General features: G+C 40.4%; 1 protein-coding gene and 1 non-coding gene across 6 annotated transcripts in view; one reads left to right on the top strand and one right to left on the bottom strand.

Moving 5' to 3' along the window:
* Positions 1-978: 978 nt before the first annotated feature.
* Positions 979-1,097, top strand: LOC135273443 (5S ribosomal RNA). The gene has a single exon (XR_010341247.1). It is a non-coding gene; the product is annotated as a 5S ribosomal RNA (ribosomal RNA).
* A 3,962-nt stretch (positions 1,098-5,059) lies between these two features.
* Positions 5,060-12,879, bottom strand: part of NFIA (nuclear factor I A) — a 389,302-nt gene continuing 381,482 nt past the window's right edge. For all 5 annotated transcript variants that reach the window (XM_012442494.2, XM_012442496.3, XM_012442491.3 and 2 more), the window contains one exon: positions 5,060-12,515. In XM_012442494.2, the coding sequence (XP_012297917.1) occupies positions 12,498-12,515 (18 nt within the window). In that variant the 3' untranslated portion in view covers positions 5,060-12,497. The remainder of the gene's footprint in view (positions 12,516-12,879) is intronic.

The following is a 12,879-nucleotide window of genomic DNA, read 5'->3' as shown; positions in this document are numbered from 1 at the left end:
TTCTCCCTTGAGGAAGGCAGATGCGTTTTCCTGGTGAGGAAACTGAGACTGACTCCGAGATGTAGTAACTTGCTTAGTGTTAAATGGCCAGTAAATGGTGGAAATGGGACTCACAATCCAGTCCTGTAGTTTCAAGCCAGGCTTCTTTCCACTGTACAATACTGCCTTCCAGGGTGCCAGCATTCTTCTCCTTGGAGAGGCACCAAAGAGTAATAGTTGTTATGTGACTGACACTGTGCTGGGTGTTTTACATGCATTAATTTCATTTTACTTTTTTAATGACCTTATAAGGTAGTTTCTATCTTTATTCCCACTTTACGTACAGGGAAATCGAGGTCCCTAATATTGCAGGCCCCTAATATAACAAAATGACAAACCCAAGTGTGTCTGGTCTCAGATCCTGAATTCACTTTTTTTTCTTTCACATTAACTCTTAAAAATATTTTAGGTTGGCCGGGTGTGGTGGCTTACACCTGTAATCCCAGCACTTTGGGAGGCCGAGGCAGGTAGATCTTCTGAGGTCAGGAGTTTGAGACCAGCCTGACCAACATAGTAAAACCCTGTCTCTACTAAAAATACAAAAAAAATTTAGCCAGGCATGGTAGCAGGCACCTGTAATCCCAGCTACTTGGGAGGCTAAGGCAGGAGAATCACTTGAACCTGGGAGGTGGAGGTTGCGGTGAGCAGAGATCACGCTGTTGCACTCCAGCCTGGGCAACAAAAGAGAGACTCCATCTCAAAAAAAAAAAATTAAGTTTTGGCTGGGTGCAGTGGTTTATGCCTATAATCCCGGCAGGCACTTTGGGAGGCTGAAGTGGGCAGATCACTTGAGGCCAGGAGTTCAAGACCAGCCTAGGCAACATGGTGCAACCGCATCTCTATTAAAAATACAAAAAAATAGCTGGGTGTGGTGGCATACACCTGTAATCTCAGCTACTTAGGAGGCTGAGGCATGAGGATCAAGAATTGCTTGAACCTGTCTATGGCCATACCACCCTGAACGCACCCGATCTCATCTGATCTTGGAAGCTAAGCAGGGTTGGGCCTGGTTAGTACTTGGATGGGAGGCCACCTGGGATTACCAGGTGCTGTAGGCATTAAAAAAAAAAAAAAAGAAAGGGAAAAAAAAAAAAAAAAGAATTGCTTGAACCTGGGAGGCAGAGGCTGCAGTGAGCTGAGACTGTGCCACTGTGCTTCAGCCTGGGCAACAGAGTGAGAGTCTATCTCAATAAAAATTTTTAAATTGATACATAATAGTCATATATATTTATGGGGTACATGTGTTCTTTTAATATATGTATACAATGTGTAATGATAAAATCAGGATAATTGAAATATCAATCACCCCCAAGATTGATCATTTCTTTGTGTTGGGAACATTCAAAACCCTCTTTTCAAGCTATTTTGAAATGTACAATATATTATTGTTAGCTACATACATCCTACTGTGCTATAAGAACACCACAACTTGGCTGGGTGCAGGGGCTCACGCCTGTAATCCCAGCACTTTGGGAGGCTGAGGCGGGTGAATCACGAAGTCAAGAGATAAAGACTATCCTGGCTAACATGGTGAAACCCCATCTCTACTAAAAATACAAAAAATTAGCTGAGGGTGGTGGTGCACGCCTGTAGTCCCAGCTACTTGGGAGGCTGAGGCAGGAGAATCGCTTCAACCTGGGAGGCGGAGGTTGCAGTGAGCCGAGATCACACCATTGCACTCTAGCCTGGGTGACAGAGCAAGACTCGGTTTCAAATAAATAAAATAAAATAAAAATAACACTGTAACTTATTTCTCCTAATTGTAATTTGTACCCATTAGCTAACCTGTCGTTATCCTCCCCGCTGCGCTATCCTTCCCTCCTCTGGTCACCGATACTCTACTCTCTACTTCTATAAGATCAACTTTTGCTTTCACATATGAGTGAGAACATGCAGTATTTGTCTCTGTGCCTGGCTTATTTCACTTAACAATAATGTCATCTGGGCTCATCCATGTTGCTGCAAACGGCAGGATTTCATTCTCTTATGGCTGAATAATATTCCATTGTGGATATATATCAGGTTTTCTTTATTCCTGGACTCATTTTGTATGCGACTTCCTCCTACTTAGTTGAGGCAGGTGTTAGATGAAAGGTTTCAGAATTCAGCCAAATAGAGGCCTGAAAATGATCAAGAAGAGGAAGAAGACTTATGCCAACGGTGCACTGAAAGGATGCCTTATGTCTACAGTTTGGAATCATAGCATTTACAATGTGCCAAGCCACTTTATATTTTAACTCATCCACTATCTACATCAGCCCCGTGAAGCAGTTAGGTGCTGTTATAAATATTCCCATCTTACCAATGGGGAAACTGAGGCACTTGCCAACACCATAGAGCTAATAAAATGCAGAGCCAAGATTCGACCCAGGCTGTCTGGGCCTGAGTCCATGGTTTTGATCACTGCGCTGCCTTCCCTTTGAGCCCAGTATCACGCACCACTTGTCGTAGCGTATGACAATAAGGGGTGGTGTTGGCTGACTTTCATTCCCATTTCTTAACCCCAGATACTAGAGACTGAAATAAGGGAGTGACTGATTTGGTTTAACGTAAACTCTGAGGCATGTACACGTGAAATTGCTCTGCTCACTTGAGTCAGCAATGTTTTAAGGACTGACTATACCTTTCTGAGAGTTACAATAATAAGAGAGAACATATTCAATTTAATGGGATAAGTCACCAAAGCACTTGGCAAGTGAAAGAGCTCAATATGCAGTGGTTATTAATATCTGTATTAATCTCTCGAATCTATCCACTTCTCTTTCATTCTATCATGAGCATCACAGCCTGGGAGTCTGTCATCTCTCCAATGGCTGCAGCAGCTTTTTTTGGCGGCCCTCTCCACTCAGGCCATACTTCTCTCTCCTCTCCTAACTAGTCTGAAGTCATGTTTTCTAAGCCTTTCCCGGGGAAGGATTATCCTCCTAGGTCCTGTCAAACCCAGGCATGGCCCGGTGACTTGCTCTGGCCAGTGAAATGTGTGCAGTGACGTGTGTCAATTCCAGTTGGAATTGTTAAAAGCCAGCTGTGTGCCTTGCTAACACATCCAGCAGTGGTCCAGATGGTAGCTACTTTTCACCCTGGGTCCCAGAATGAGAAGATTTCACGCAGAGGCTCAAGGCAACCTTTGATAGACATGTAGAATCAGTTATAAACCCTTACTGTTGTGAGGCACTAAGATTTTGGACTTGTTTGTATGACAGCATAGACCTAGTCTAATCAGACTGATACATGTTTTATAAAGCTCTTAGAGGGTAGGACAAACCTGCCTTCAAGGCTCCGCAATGTCTTGACCTAAGTATCAAGCTTCATTTTGTACATTTCCTCTCCATTTCTCCTCTTCGTCCAAACAAGTCTTCTTCCAGCCCCTCACCGGTGCCAAGTTGACTCAGGTTCTTTGTACATGCTGGTTTTTCAGCCCAGAATATTCTTTCTTCCCTTTTTTGCCTGGTTAATTAATTTCTACCTATCATACCAGTCTAATTAGGTTTTCATGGTAATGTATATCCTTTTTTAAAAATTTATTTTGAGACAGGGTCTCACTCTGTCATTCAGGCTGGAGTGCAGTGGCATAATTATGGCTCACTGCAGCCTCAACCTCCCAGTTTCAAGCTATCCTCCCACCTCAGCCTCCCAAGTAGCTGGGACCACAGGTGCACACCACCATGCTCAGCCAATTTTTTTTATTTTTTATTTGTACAGATGGGGATCTCCCTACGTTGCCCAGGGTGGTTTTGAATTCTCGAGCTCATGGCATCCTCCCCCATCAATGTATATCATTTATGGCACTCATCACAACTACATGCTTACCTTTGCTGCTGTTCAAACATTATTTGAATAATGTTTCTTTTGTCTACTAGAATGTATACTGAATCAGCATAGATGCCCGATCTTTACTTACTATTTCTAGCCCCTGGCATAGTCTCTGGTACATAGTAGGCACTCAGTAAGTATTTATTGAATAAATAATTAATAGAGTCAATATATTACAGTGATTATAGGATAGAGGTTGGGGCCGGATTTCTTGGATTCAAATCCCATGTTGTCAATCATGCACCATATGGCCTTGGATGAATTATTTAATCTCCCTCTGCCTTGGTTTCCTCATCTATAAAAGGAGGATAAAAGCAGTACTTGTCTCCCAGGGTGGCTGTGAGGTTTGAAGGGACTGACATGTGTGCTGTTATTTATGTATTGTCTTGTCTCCAAGCTCTCTCATCTCTATTCTGCTCCATGGAGCTGGGGCTGATATTCTTCTCATTACCTTTTCCAGACTCCCTTGCCTGATGGCTATCATTAGGCCCAGCCCATGACAGACACAAGCAGGAGCTGAGGAGGAGGAAGAGGGCGAAGGGACTTCTTTCTGGTTTCAGTTTCTGTCCACAGCCACCACAGCAGAGGACAGCTGCAGCCTCCAGCCCCTCTGGGCACTCTGGCACCAGCCACACCTCACTTCCTTAGAAGTACTAGTACCCCCTTCATTCCCCACAGTGTTCTAGCACCAGCACCCCATGTCCTATCAGAGGTCTGGGCACTGGCCATGTGTTGTCCCCACCATCGTGGTGACCACCCCTCTCAGAAAAGACCCAAATATCAGCTAGGTGGTATCCCTCCTTGAGTACCTAGGTTCCAGTAAGCTCACCTTTCCCTTCCGTTTCCCCAGCTCCAGGGGTGGTGACTGTATCCCGCAGTTACTAATACCTAGGTAACTTTACAGCCCCTGTTGGAAAACCCATTGGATCCTATCCCTGATTCCCGATGGGGCTCCGACTGATACAATATATAGGGCACTCAGAACAGTATCAGGCACATTGTAAGCACTATGTGAGTTTCAAGTCCTGTATTTGTCCAGGTAGGTGAAAAAATAACACTGCCCATCAGAGCATGGCCAAGGATGCTATGTGCCTGACAAACCTCACGGTGCACAAAAATCATCTTCTGTGGAAGCCTCCAGTCCACACCCGTGACCGTCACTCAATCACCCAGGCATGCTGTAAAGCAAATGATGACACAGCTTCCATAGCATTAGCAATTTTTTATTTTTCCTTTTTTGTTGCATAGGAAATGCAGTACTTGCTTCCAGTAATTGTATTGTAATGTGAGAAGGTGGTAGCACTAATGGTTGAATACAAGAGTTAAACTAATCCACACCAGCTCAAAAAACCTGTGGAGATTTAGTTGAATAAGAATGGACGCCCACAGTGATTCTCAACCAATTACAAATTTTCACAGAACACAGTAAAACTAAAAGGGTAACTATGAGAGTCAATACAAGTATACTAGAGGCACAGGGGGCCCGGCTCATAAAAACAGATTTCAGACCAAGTTATTAACACGGGGGGTGTTCCGTTTCACAACGGATCTCTTACCATCACTAGAAGTGTTCCATCCCCTCCCCCTACAATTTGAAATGGAAAATGGAGGTATTCCGAGTGGACAGATTTCCATGTGTGGTGGGAAAAGTTCCCAGTGAACTTTGCTCTGGTGAGGGGGCAGGGCTAAGGATGGAGCAGGGGATCAGGGATTTGCCTGTAAGAGTCTTCCTAAAGGACCTCCTAGAACTTGATAAAGCTCCTAGTCTAGGTCTAGTTAGTATCTCAGTGGTGAGGCTACCAAATGCCTCCGCAGTGCAGAGACGATGGTCTGAGACCAGGGAGAAGGCACCGAGCCGGCAGCTCTCTCAAGCCTCTGTCCCAGCAGAGCTAGCGGCCTTATGACCTTCGGTTGCAATGTCAAAAAAAAAAAAAAAAACCCAAAAACAACAAAAAAAACCCAACAGCAAAAACAAAAACAAAACCCAAAAAGGCTAATTTACAGACTATTACCAAAAAAATAAAAAATAAAAATTTAAAAAATAAGAGGAACACAAAAAAAGTCAAAGGAAAAGTAAAAGCTTTTTTCATTTCGAGAAGTTGAGTATAAAAACAGCAGGAAAAATGTTACATTGGACACTATTTGTCCTGGAAACCACTGCAGAGATACGAAAGTTCACATTGTACGACCTGGTGGGTGTTTTCCACCACGAAGGTGCTCTGGTTAGATTAGAGGTAGCACTTCCACTGTATCCTCTTGTGGTTCAGACACATTTTGGGAAAGTTTGTGTTTTTGAATCAAATAGGCAAATGAGTCTACATGTGAAACTCAGGGTACCAGGCACACAGCTGAGGCCCCAGCCCCACACACGCCTCCCTGTTCTTAAGCCCAGCTATGGGTGGTCCCCTTTATCTTTCTAAGCATTTCCGCTATCTGCTCCCCACACGCCCTCCCCCTAATCTGGGTAAGGTAACTCTTTGGGGGGAATAAAAGGCAGATGGGTGCTGGTTTAGGGAAAAAAAAAAATGAGAAGAAATTTATTTAATTTGGGAAGCAAGTAATTTCAAATTTGGATTAAAAAAAGTACATTAAAAAAATCCCGTGTTAATAGCAAACTTCTTTTTCTTATGAATCGGGCCCAAAGTTTGTACAGAGTTTTACTTTTGAAGAAAATATTGCAACTGTGCATGAAACTAAATAGCCATGTGATTTCTTAAAATTTTTTTCTTTTTTTTTCCTTTTAATATGAGGAGGTCTGGTGTGAAGACAGATCAAGCATGGGTACCTGGTTAAACACTGTCCATTAAGAAAATGTTTCAGTCTCAGCAGAGCTTCAGTTGAGGGTCAAGGAAAATGTCCCTCCCTTGCAAATGTTCTCAGAGCGCCTTCGTAGCAGAGTTCTTGAAATTCAAATGGTGGTTTTGAGACAAAAATCTTGCCAGGTACTGATTTCTGAAATCAAACACCCATGCTTGTCCCCTAGGAAAAAGAAAACAAAAAACAAAAACAAAAACACAAGTAATACTGAATTTAAGTAAATGTATACCTCCAAAATACTGAAAACAGCCGAAATCAAGAAAAGACAGAATTTGCGTTCTCAGTGAAATACCTTTAAACCTAGCTGACAAGAACCAAGTCAGAAAAAAGACTAACATAACGTTGAGTAATATTCATACAGTTCACTAAGCATTATGGAATAGCATGCATTAATATTGTACGGTTATTTTACATCACCTATACCAGAAGGTCCTGACTGACAGACAGCGAAGGCTACCGGTGTAGAAAAATCTTACTTCAGAAGAGCAATATAATACAGATTTCACAGGCACTACATTTTAATATATCAGGTATTATGCTGGTTTTCTTATAATTCTTTCTGTCCTAAAGCTGGCATTATAACAATGACCAAAAAGGCAAGGATTGAAGTAAACGGAAAGTAGATACCAAAGTTGATATAGTTTTTTTTTCTTCAGATAGATTAGTGCATAGTTCTCATGCAGATAAACACTGCTATGCATTTACACTGTTGGAAAGCAGAGTGAATTGAGCCCAAGTTGTCACATTTGTGTAAATCATTTTGTCAGCCTATAATAGCACCATGTAATGGATTTGCATTAAACATTAAATTGATTTCAAAATTGGTGACACAGTATTCACTACAGTTAAGTGCTATGGAATAGCTTCAATGTTACCTGCTATATATCAAAGCAATTTTCATCCCACTGCTTTTTTATTGGAAAAAATAAAAGGAAAACATACACGACGCTAATTAGACGAATGCACAGCCTTGGACGTGGAGAAGGCAGAGCGGGTTTACTGTCAAACAGTAAATACATGCATTGACTTCAAGACAGAATTGGCTTTGGAAGCCTGTTTGAATGAAAGCTGAGCCGGTGGGCAGTGCAGCTTTCTGAGACTGTCTTTGGACAGATCTCGGAGGGTGGGTTGTGAGGTGCCACTGAAGCTCTCCTTACATTACTATGGTGGTTTAGATTTGTTCTATGGAGGCCTGCTACCAAAAATAAAAAGAAAAGAATGAAGACAAGAAAGAAAACAGAAGCAAGCAAAAAGAGAGAGAGAAAGAGAGACACCACCACCACTATGGACAAAGATATTTCCAGAGACATGATGCAAAGTACATTGAATGACATTCTTAGAATCCCTTTCCCCTAAAAAAATAAGAAAATCACAGAAAAAAAAGTTTTTCTTAATCCGGGTTTTGTCAATCCTTTATGACACTGTAACTACAGAATCCAAAGCTTATGGGGCTAAGAGCTTGGGAAAAATGAAAGACAAACTTTTGGAGATGGGTCTTGCATATTCCTGTGGGCTGACTGAACACCGTGGCTTGGGGAAGTCTGGGTTCCTTCACACTTCGCCTGTCAAAATGAAGATCATAAGCTCTGGGAGGTGTAACCTTGTCGGACTGCCTGGAGCCCACACCTGGCGGCGGGGACGGGCCTGGGGAGCGGGCTGACCATACATAACTGTCATGCCAGGGTGTGAAGAAACAGAACATCAGTTCAAACCTCGGAGGAAAGAAGAAGGCTCTCTCAGATGGAGAGAGTGGCATTACGGGACGGCCTCTGCCCGCGAATGATCAGAAAAGGGGTGTTTTGCCGGCAGGGACAAGGGCCAGAAGAAAAAGTCTACAGAAAAATGCTCAGATTTAGTGTTCGTGCCTCTGACTTCAGTTCCCAAAGAAAAAAACCACAGAGATTTGAGGGACTCATCTTTGCCAATCTTGTTAATGCCATTTGATGGGAGAGAAAAAATTCCAATGTGTCTCAGAGTCAAGGGCTGGGCCTTCAAATGCTGATAGCTCTCAGTCTGTCTGTCTACACACCCCAGGTAGCAAAGTCTTCCTCAAACATCTTCACTAGGCTTTTAAGCTAAAAAGCAGAAACACTGGAAACTGTTGGTGTTTCTTTTTTCCTGCTTGATCACAACTGAACTAGTTTCCTGCTGCTTTCTGGACAATGAAACATGAACAAAAATGTAACTTAGTGTATTTAATACTTAACCCCTGTTCGTTATCACCCTAGACTGCCTCCCTAATGTTTTAAAGCCTTTAAAACATTTTTTTCCTGCAAATCTGTTCAGAGTTCCCTAATTTTAGCTTCATCAAACTTAATACAACAAAATACCTTCAAAAATACAGCATACCTGTAACGTCCATTTACAATGGTTTTTCAGTAGACCTATACTTCTCAAGCATAGGAATATGCTATACCATTGAGAGAAAAAAAATAACTGTATTTAAATACTTACAAAAAAAAAAAAAAAAAGGAAACAGGAAAGTTTTAAACTTAAATCCAGTTCCCAAAGGGGGGTAAAAAGAAAGAAAAGCAATTCTATGAATGCTGCCTTTATAATGAACAATCAGAAATTTCACTAGGCTAATTTGACAGAAATTTTTCCTCATTTAAACAACATTACAAAAGTCCTGCATTATAAAATAGGGTAGAATAAATCAGTGTAATCAATAAAACTATACAACAATACAAATTACATATCTTCTGAGTGGGCAGTTTATTCTCTCTCTTTGCAGTCATGACTACAACATGCTCACTAAAAACAACTAAAACTGCCCAAACTATTGCTTAGTTTGTTTTGTTTAAAAAAGGGTGCAATTTTATTGTATATACAACCAATTTACTGGTAATACCTTGGCTTATTGCAAGGTTCTGACAAAATGTTTGTCTAGGCTTTTTTTCCCTTCACTGTGAAGCACTGAAAGCTGCTATTTTTTTCTTTTTTTTTTCTTTTTTTCCTTTTTTTTTTTTTTAGTGCACATATGTCATAATAAAGTAATGCCCAGCTAAGTGCTATAGGGGAAGGCAAAGTATGCTGGCTGGCTATAGGAAGTGACACCATACACTGACAATCACACCATACAACAGCGCCAAACGACTATTCAACCACTTATCAGACACATATGAAAATCCAAAATGTTTTATTTTATTTTTTTTTCCTTAAATAGAGATAACCAGTAAACAATTTTCAGAACTTGGAAGTTTAAAAACGTGCATATAAAAATGGGCATTATATACTTTTTATTGAATGTGGATTGACTGCAGTCTGCTAAGAAAAATGGCGTGTGGGAGCTGAAGAAAAAGGAAGTTGTCTTTTTTTTTTTTTAAGGCTTGCTTGTGAAAGGAACAGTTGTAAAAACAAAATTGCTTGAAGCAGGGTCAGCTTAGTGCTTCACAGTTTGACTGCTTCTCTAAGAGGAGCCCTTCCTGCGCACGTGCATTCAAAAATCACAAAAAAGTACAAAGACAAACACCTAAAACACACTGCGTCAAGTGCAGCACCGACTTTGGTCAAATAAAAAAAAAAAAGAAAAGAAAAACTAATAATTGCTAAGCTTTTCTACATGATATAAGCAGGTATTGCATATTTTCATATATCTGGGGGAAAATAAAGGAAGACTCCAAATAAATTGTAAAATGCAGCAACATCCAAAATACTGATATTCTAAGCATCTACAGATCTCAGAATAGCACTGCCACCGACCGTACAGGACAATAAAGACTACTCCTATCTGCGGAACAACTAGCTTCCTATTTAGTTCTAGATGTTGAAACTGACGATGGCTGACATAAAAGTCACATTTACAAAAAGTGTCTCCAAATGCTTGACTAGGGAAAAACCCCTTTCAATAGAGGAGCATGTGCAACAATTCCACAAATAATCGCTATCCAGGGCAAGGCACATTGATATGGAATTTTTGTTTTCGTGCAAATTAAGGAAAAAAAACAAAACAAAACAACATTGTTTCGGGGGGGAAAGATGAGGAGCAAAGTGTCTTCCCAAGAATTTCAGTTACTTGATTGTATAGGACAGTAGTAGAACCCTTCTGAAGGGCTGAAAAACATAGTTTAAAGGCAAGTGCCTAGAGTAGGGATTACAATATTGTGTCTTAATGCACTCTACTTTATCCTACATTAACTATATAAAAATTAGTTACTAACACTAGAACATGCAGAGACTTTCTCTGATCAGCAGGACTTGCCAACCAGAACGTATATATATGTATAGTATAGGAAACCTTCTTGAAGTCGCATGGGAAGCAAAGGGGTGCTTCGCTGTCTGGTAGAAAAATCACTTGCACATTTTTTTTGTTTTTGTTTCTGTGGTTTTTTTGTTTTTTTTGTTTTTGTTTTTTTTTTCATAAGATACAGGACATTTGGGGGTGCAAACTTTTTTTTTTCCCTAACAAGTACCCTTGATCTGAATGGGCACCAGCATTTGTGTCAGTATTGGTTTCATTATTATTATTATTATTACTACTATTATTATTTCCCATAGCCCAGTTCAGGGATGCAAAGGTCTTTAAAACTTCTGGACAATCTCTGGTACAATGAGGTGTCTGGTAACTGATAAATCCTATGATGCCAGATACGTGTAAAAATTTTTAGAATTGGCATAATCCATTATAGTGACTTCTAGCTTATAAAATTAACAGATACCATGATTTCATTTTAGTCATGTGCTTTGATAACAGAAAATAATTAGCATTTAATGTAGTTAACATATTGTGGTAAAAGCACCATTAGATTTGTTTTTTTGTTTTTTTTTTTTTAAATTTCCTTCAGTTTTTTTAAAGGGATACAAGTTTAACAATAAAAAACATAAAAAGCAAAAATAGCTCCCCTTTTTCTTGCAAGGCTGTTTTTTACCCCAATAATTTAGAGTCCTGGGGTGAAAGGACTTGAAAAACAAAAATAGAATTTTCAACAATCTCTATCTTACAAAGATATTTAGCTATCCAATGAAATTGCACTTTACTCAATTCAAAATTCGATTGTTTTGATTGATTCCTGTCAGTTTCTGTCAAAACAGACCATCTTCCCCATTTCCATGTGAATTTTTGTGTCATTGTTGAAATTGTTGAAAAAATGTTGTTTTTTTTTTTAAATGTAAGTGCAGCATTTCAAAACTTTTAAAAAACTGAACAGTAGTAGTAGTAGTTTGCCATTTTCGGAATTGTTCTGCAATGTAAGTGGATTCATTGTCCTTGCGGGCCATGTTATATACTTAACTGCTGACTGCTGAACCAAAACAAACTAGAAGAACAAATAAAAAAGGAATAGAACTGCATTTTCTTTTTCCAATATGTTACAGAAAAACATTGCCCTTTGACTGTCCCGTAAGTTATATATTGCAGATCTCAGCTACTACAAAAGATTTAGTTCTCCACGTGCCTCCTCGATGCTCAAGGAGGATCACACCTGTGTGGGTAAATTCATGAAATACTGTGAAACAGCCAGGCTCTGTAAGGAAAGTGTGTTACAACAGGAAGTCAGTGAGCAAGGGTAGTCCTCTGCTAGCCACGTCACCTAATGCTCACGCTACCATGGAAACACTTCAAATGTTACAAAGCCCAACCATTTCCAGCACCATATGAGAAATTACAACAGTCCCTAAAGTATTTAAAAAAAAAAAATCCCAAAAGGTTATGGCCTTTGCTGTTTGACCATAATGCTTGCTGTTTCCATGTACAAGTTGATTTGAATCGGTTTTTCTCCCCTTCCACTGACAGTGAAGTTGGAACTGCGCTGGGTTGAGGTTGCGTCCATGTTACAGAGTTGAGAAGGGGTCAGGTGGTCTGTCTGGTGGATGGTGGGACGCTGCAACTTTTATCCCAGGTACCAGGACTGGAAGACAAAAGGAGAAGTGCAGTTAGAAGCACAATTTGTAAACTAGCGTGTTTTAGAAGTTGCCTTTTCAACCATGAAATCAGGATGTACTTCAGGGATGTGGGAGGGATTCGCTGGGAAGAGTAAGGGAATGGCAGACAATAGCAAATCCTGTGACACTGAAACTGATCTTACTCCTCTGAAATTATACTTCATTGTCTTCGTTCGGGTTTCCCAACATTCAAGTGTGTCTTACAAAATGAGGTTATTTCTGTTCACTTGACATACAAATAAGGGTCTTGTTATCTGATGGGGGCAGTCATAAGAGGGCAGGAAACTTGACCATCTTGTTTATCATTCAATCCTCAGTGCCTAGCCCAGT

Source organism: Aotus nancymaae, unplaced genomic scaffold (assembly GCF_030222135.1).
Source record: "Aotus nancymaae isolate 86718 unplaced genomic scaffold, 86718_ANA_hifiasm-v0.15.2.pri h1tg000007l, whole genome shotgun sequence".
Lineage (NCBI taxonomy): Eukaryota > Metazoa > Chordata > Mammalia > Primates > Aotidae > Aotus > Aotus nancymaae.
The sequence above is the reverse complement of the archived record's forward strand: the minus strand, read 5'-3'. Positions and strand labels throughout refer to the sequence as shown.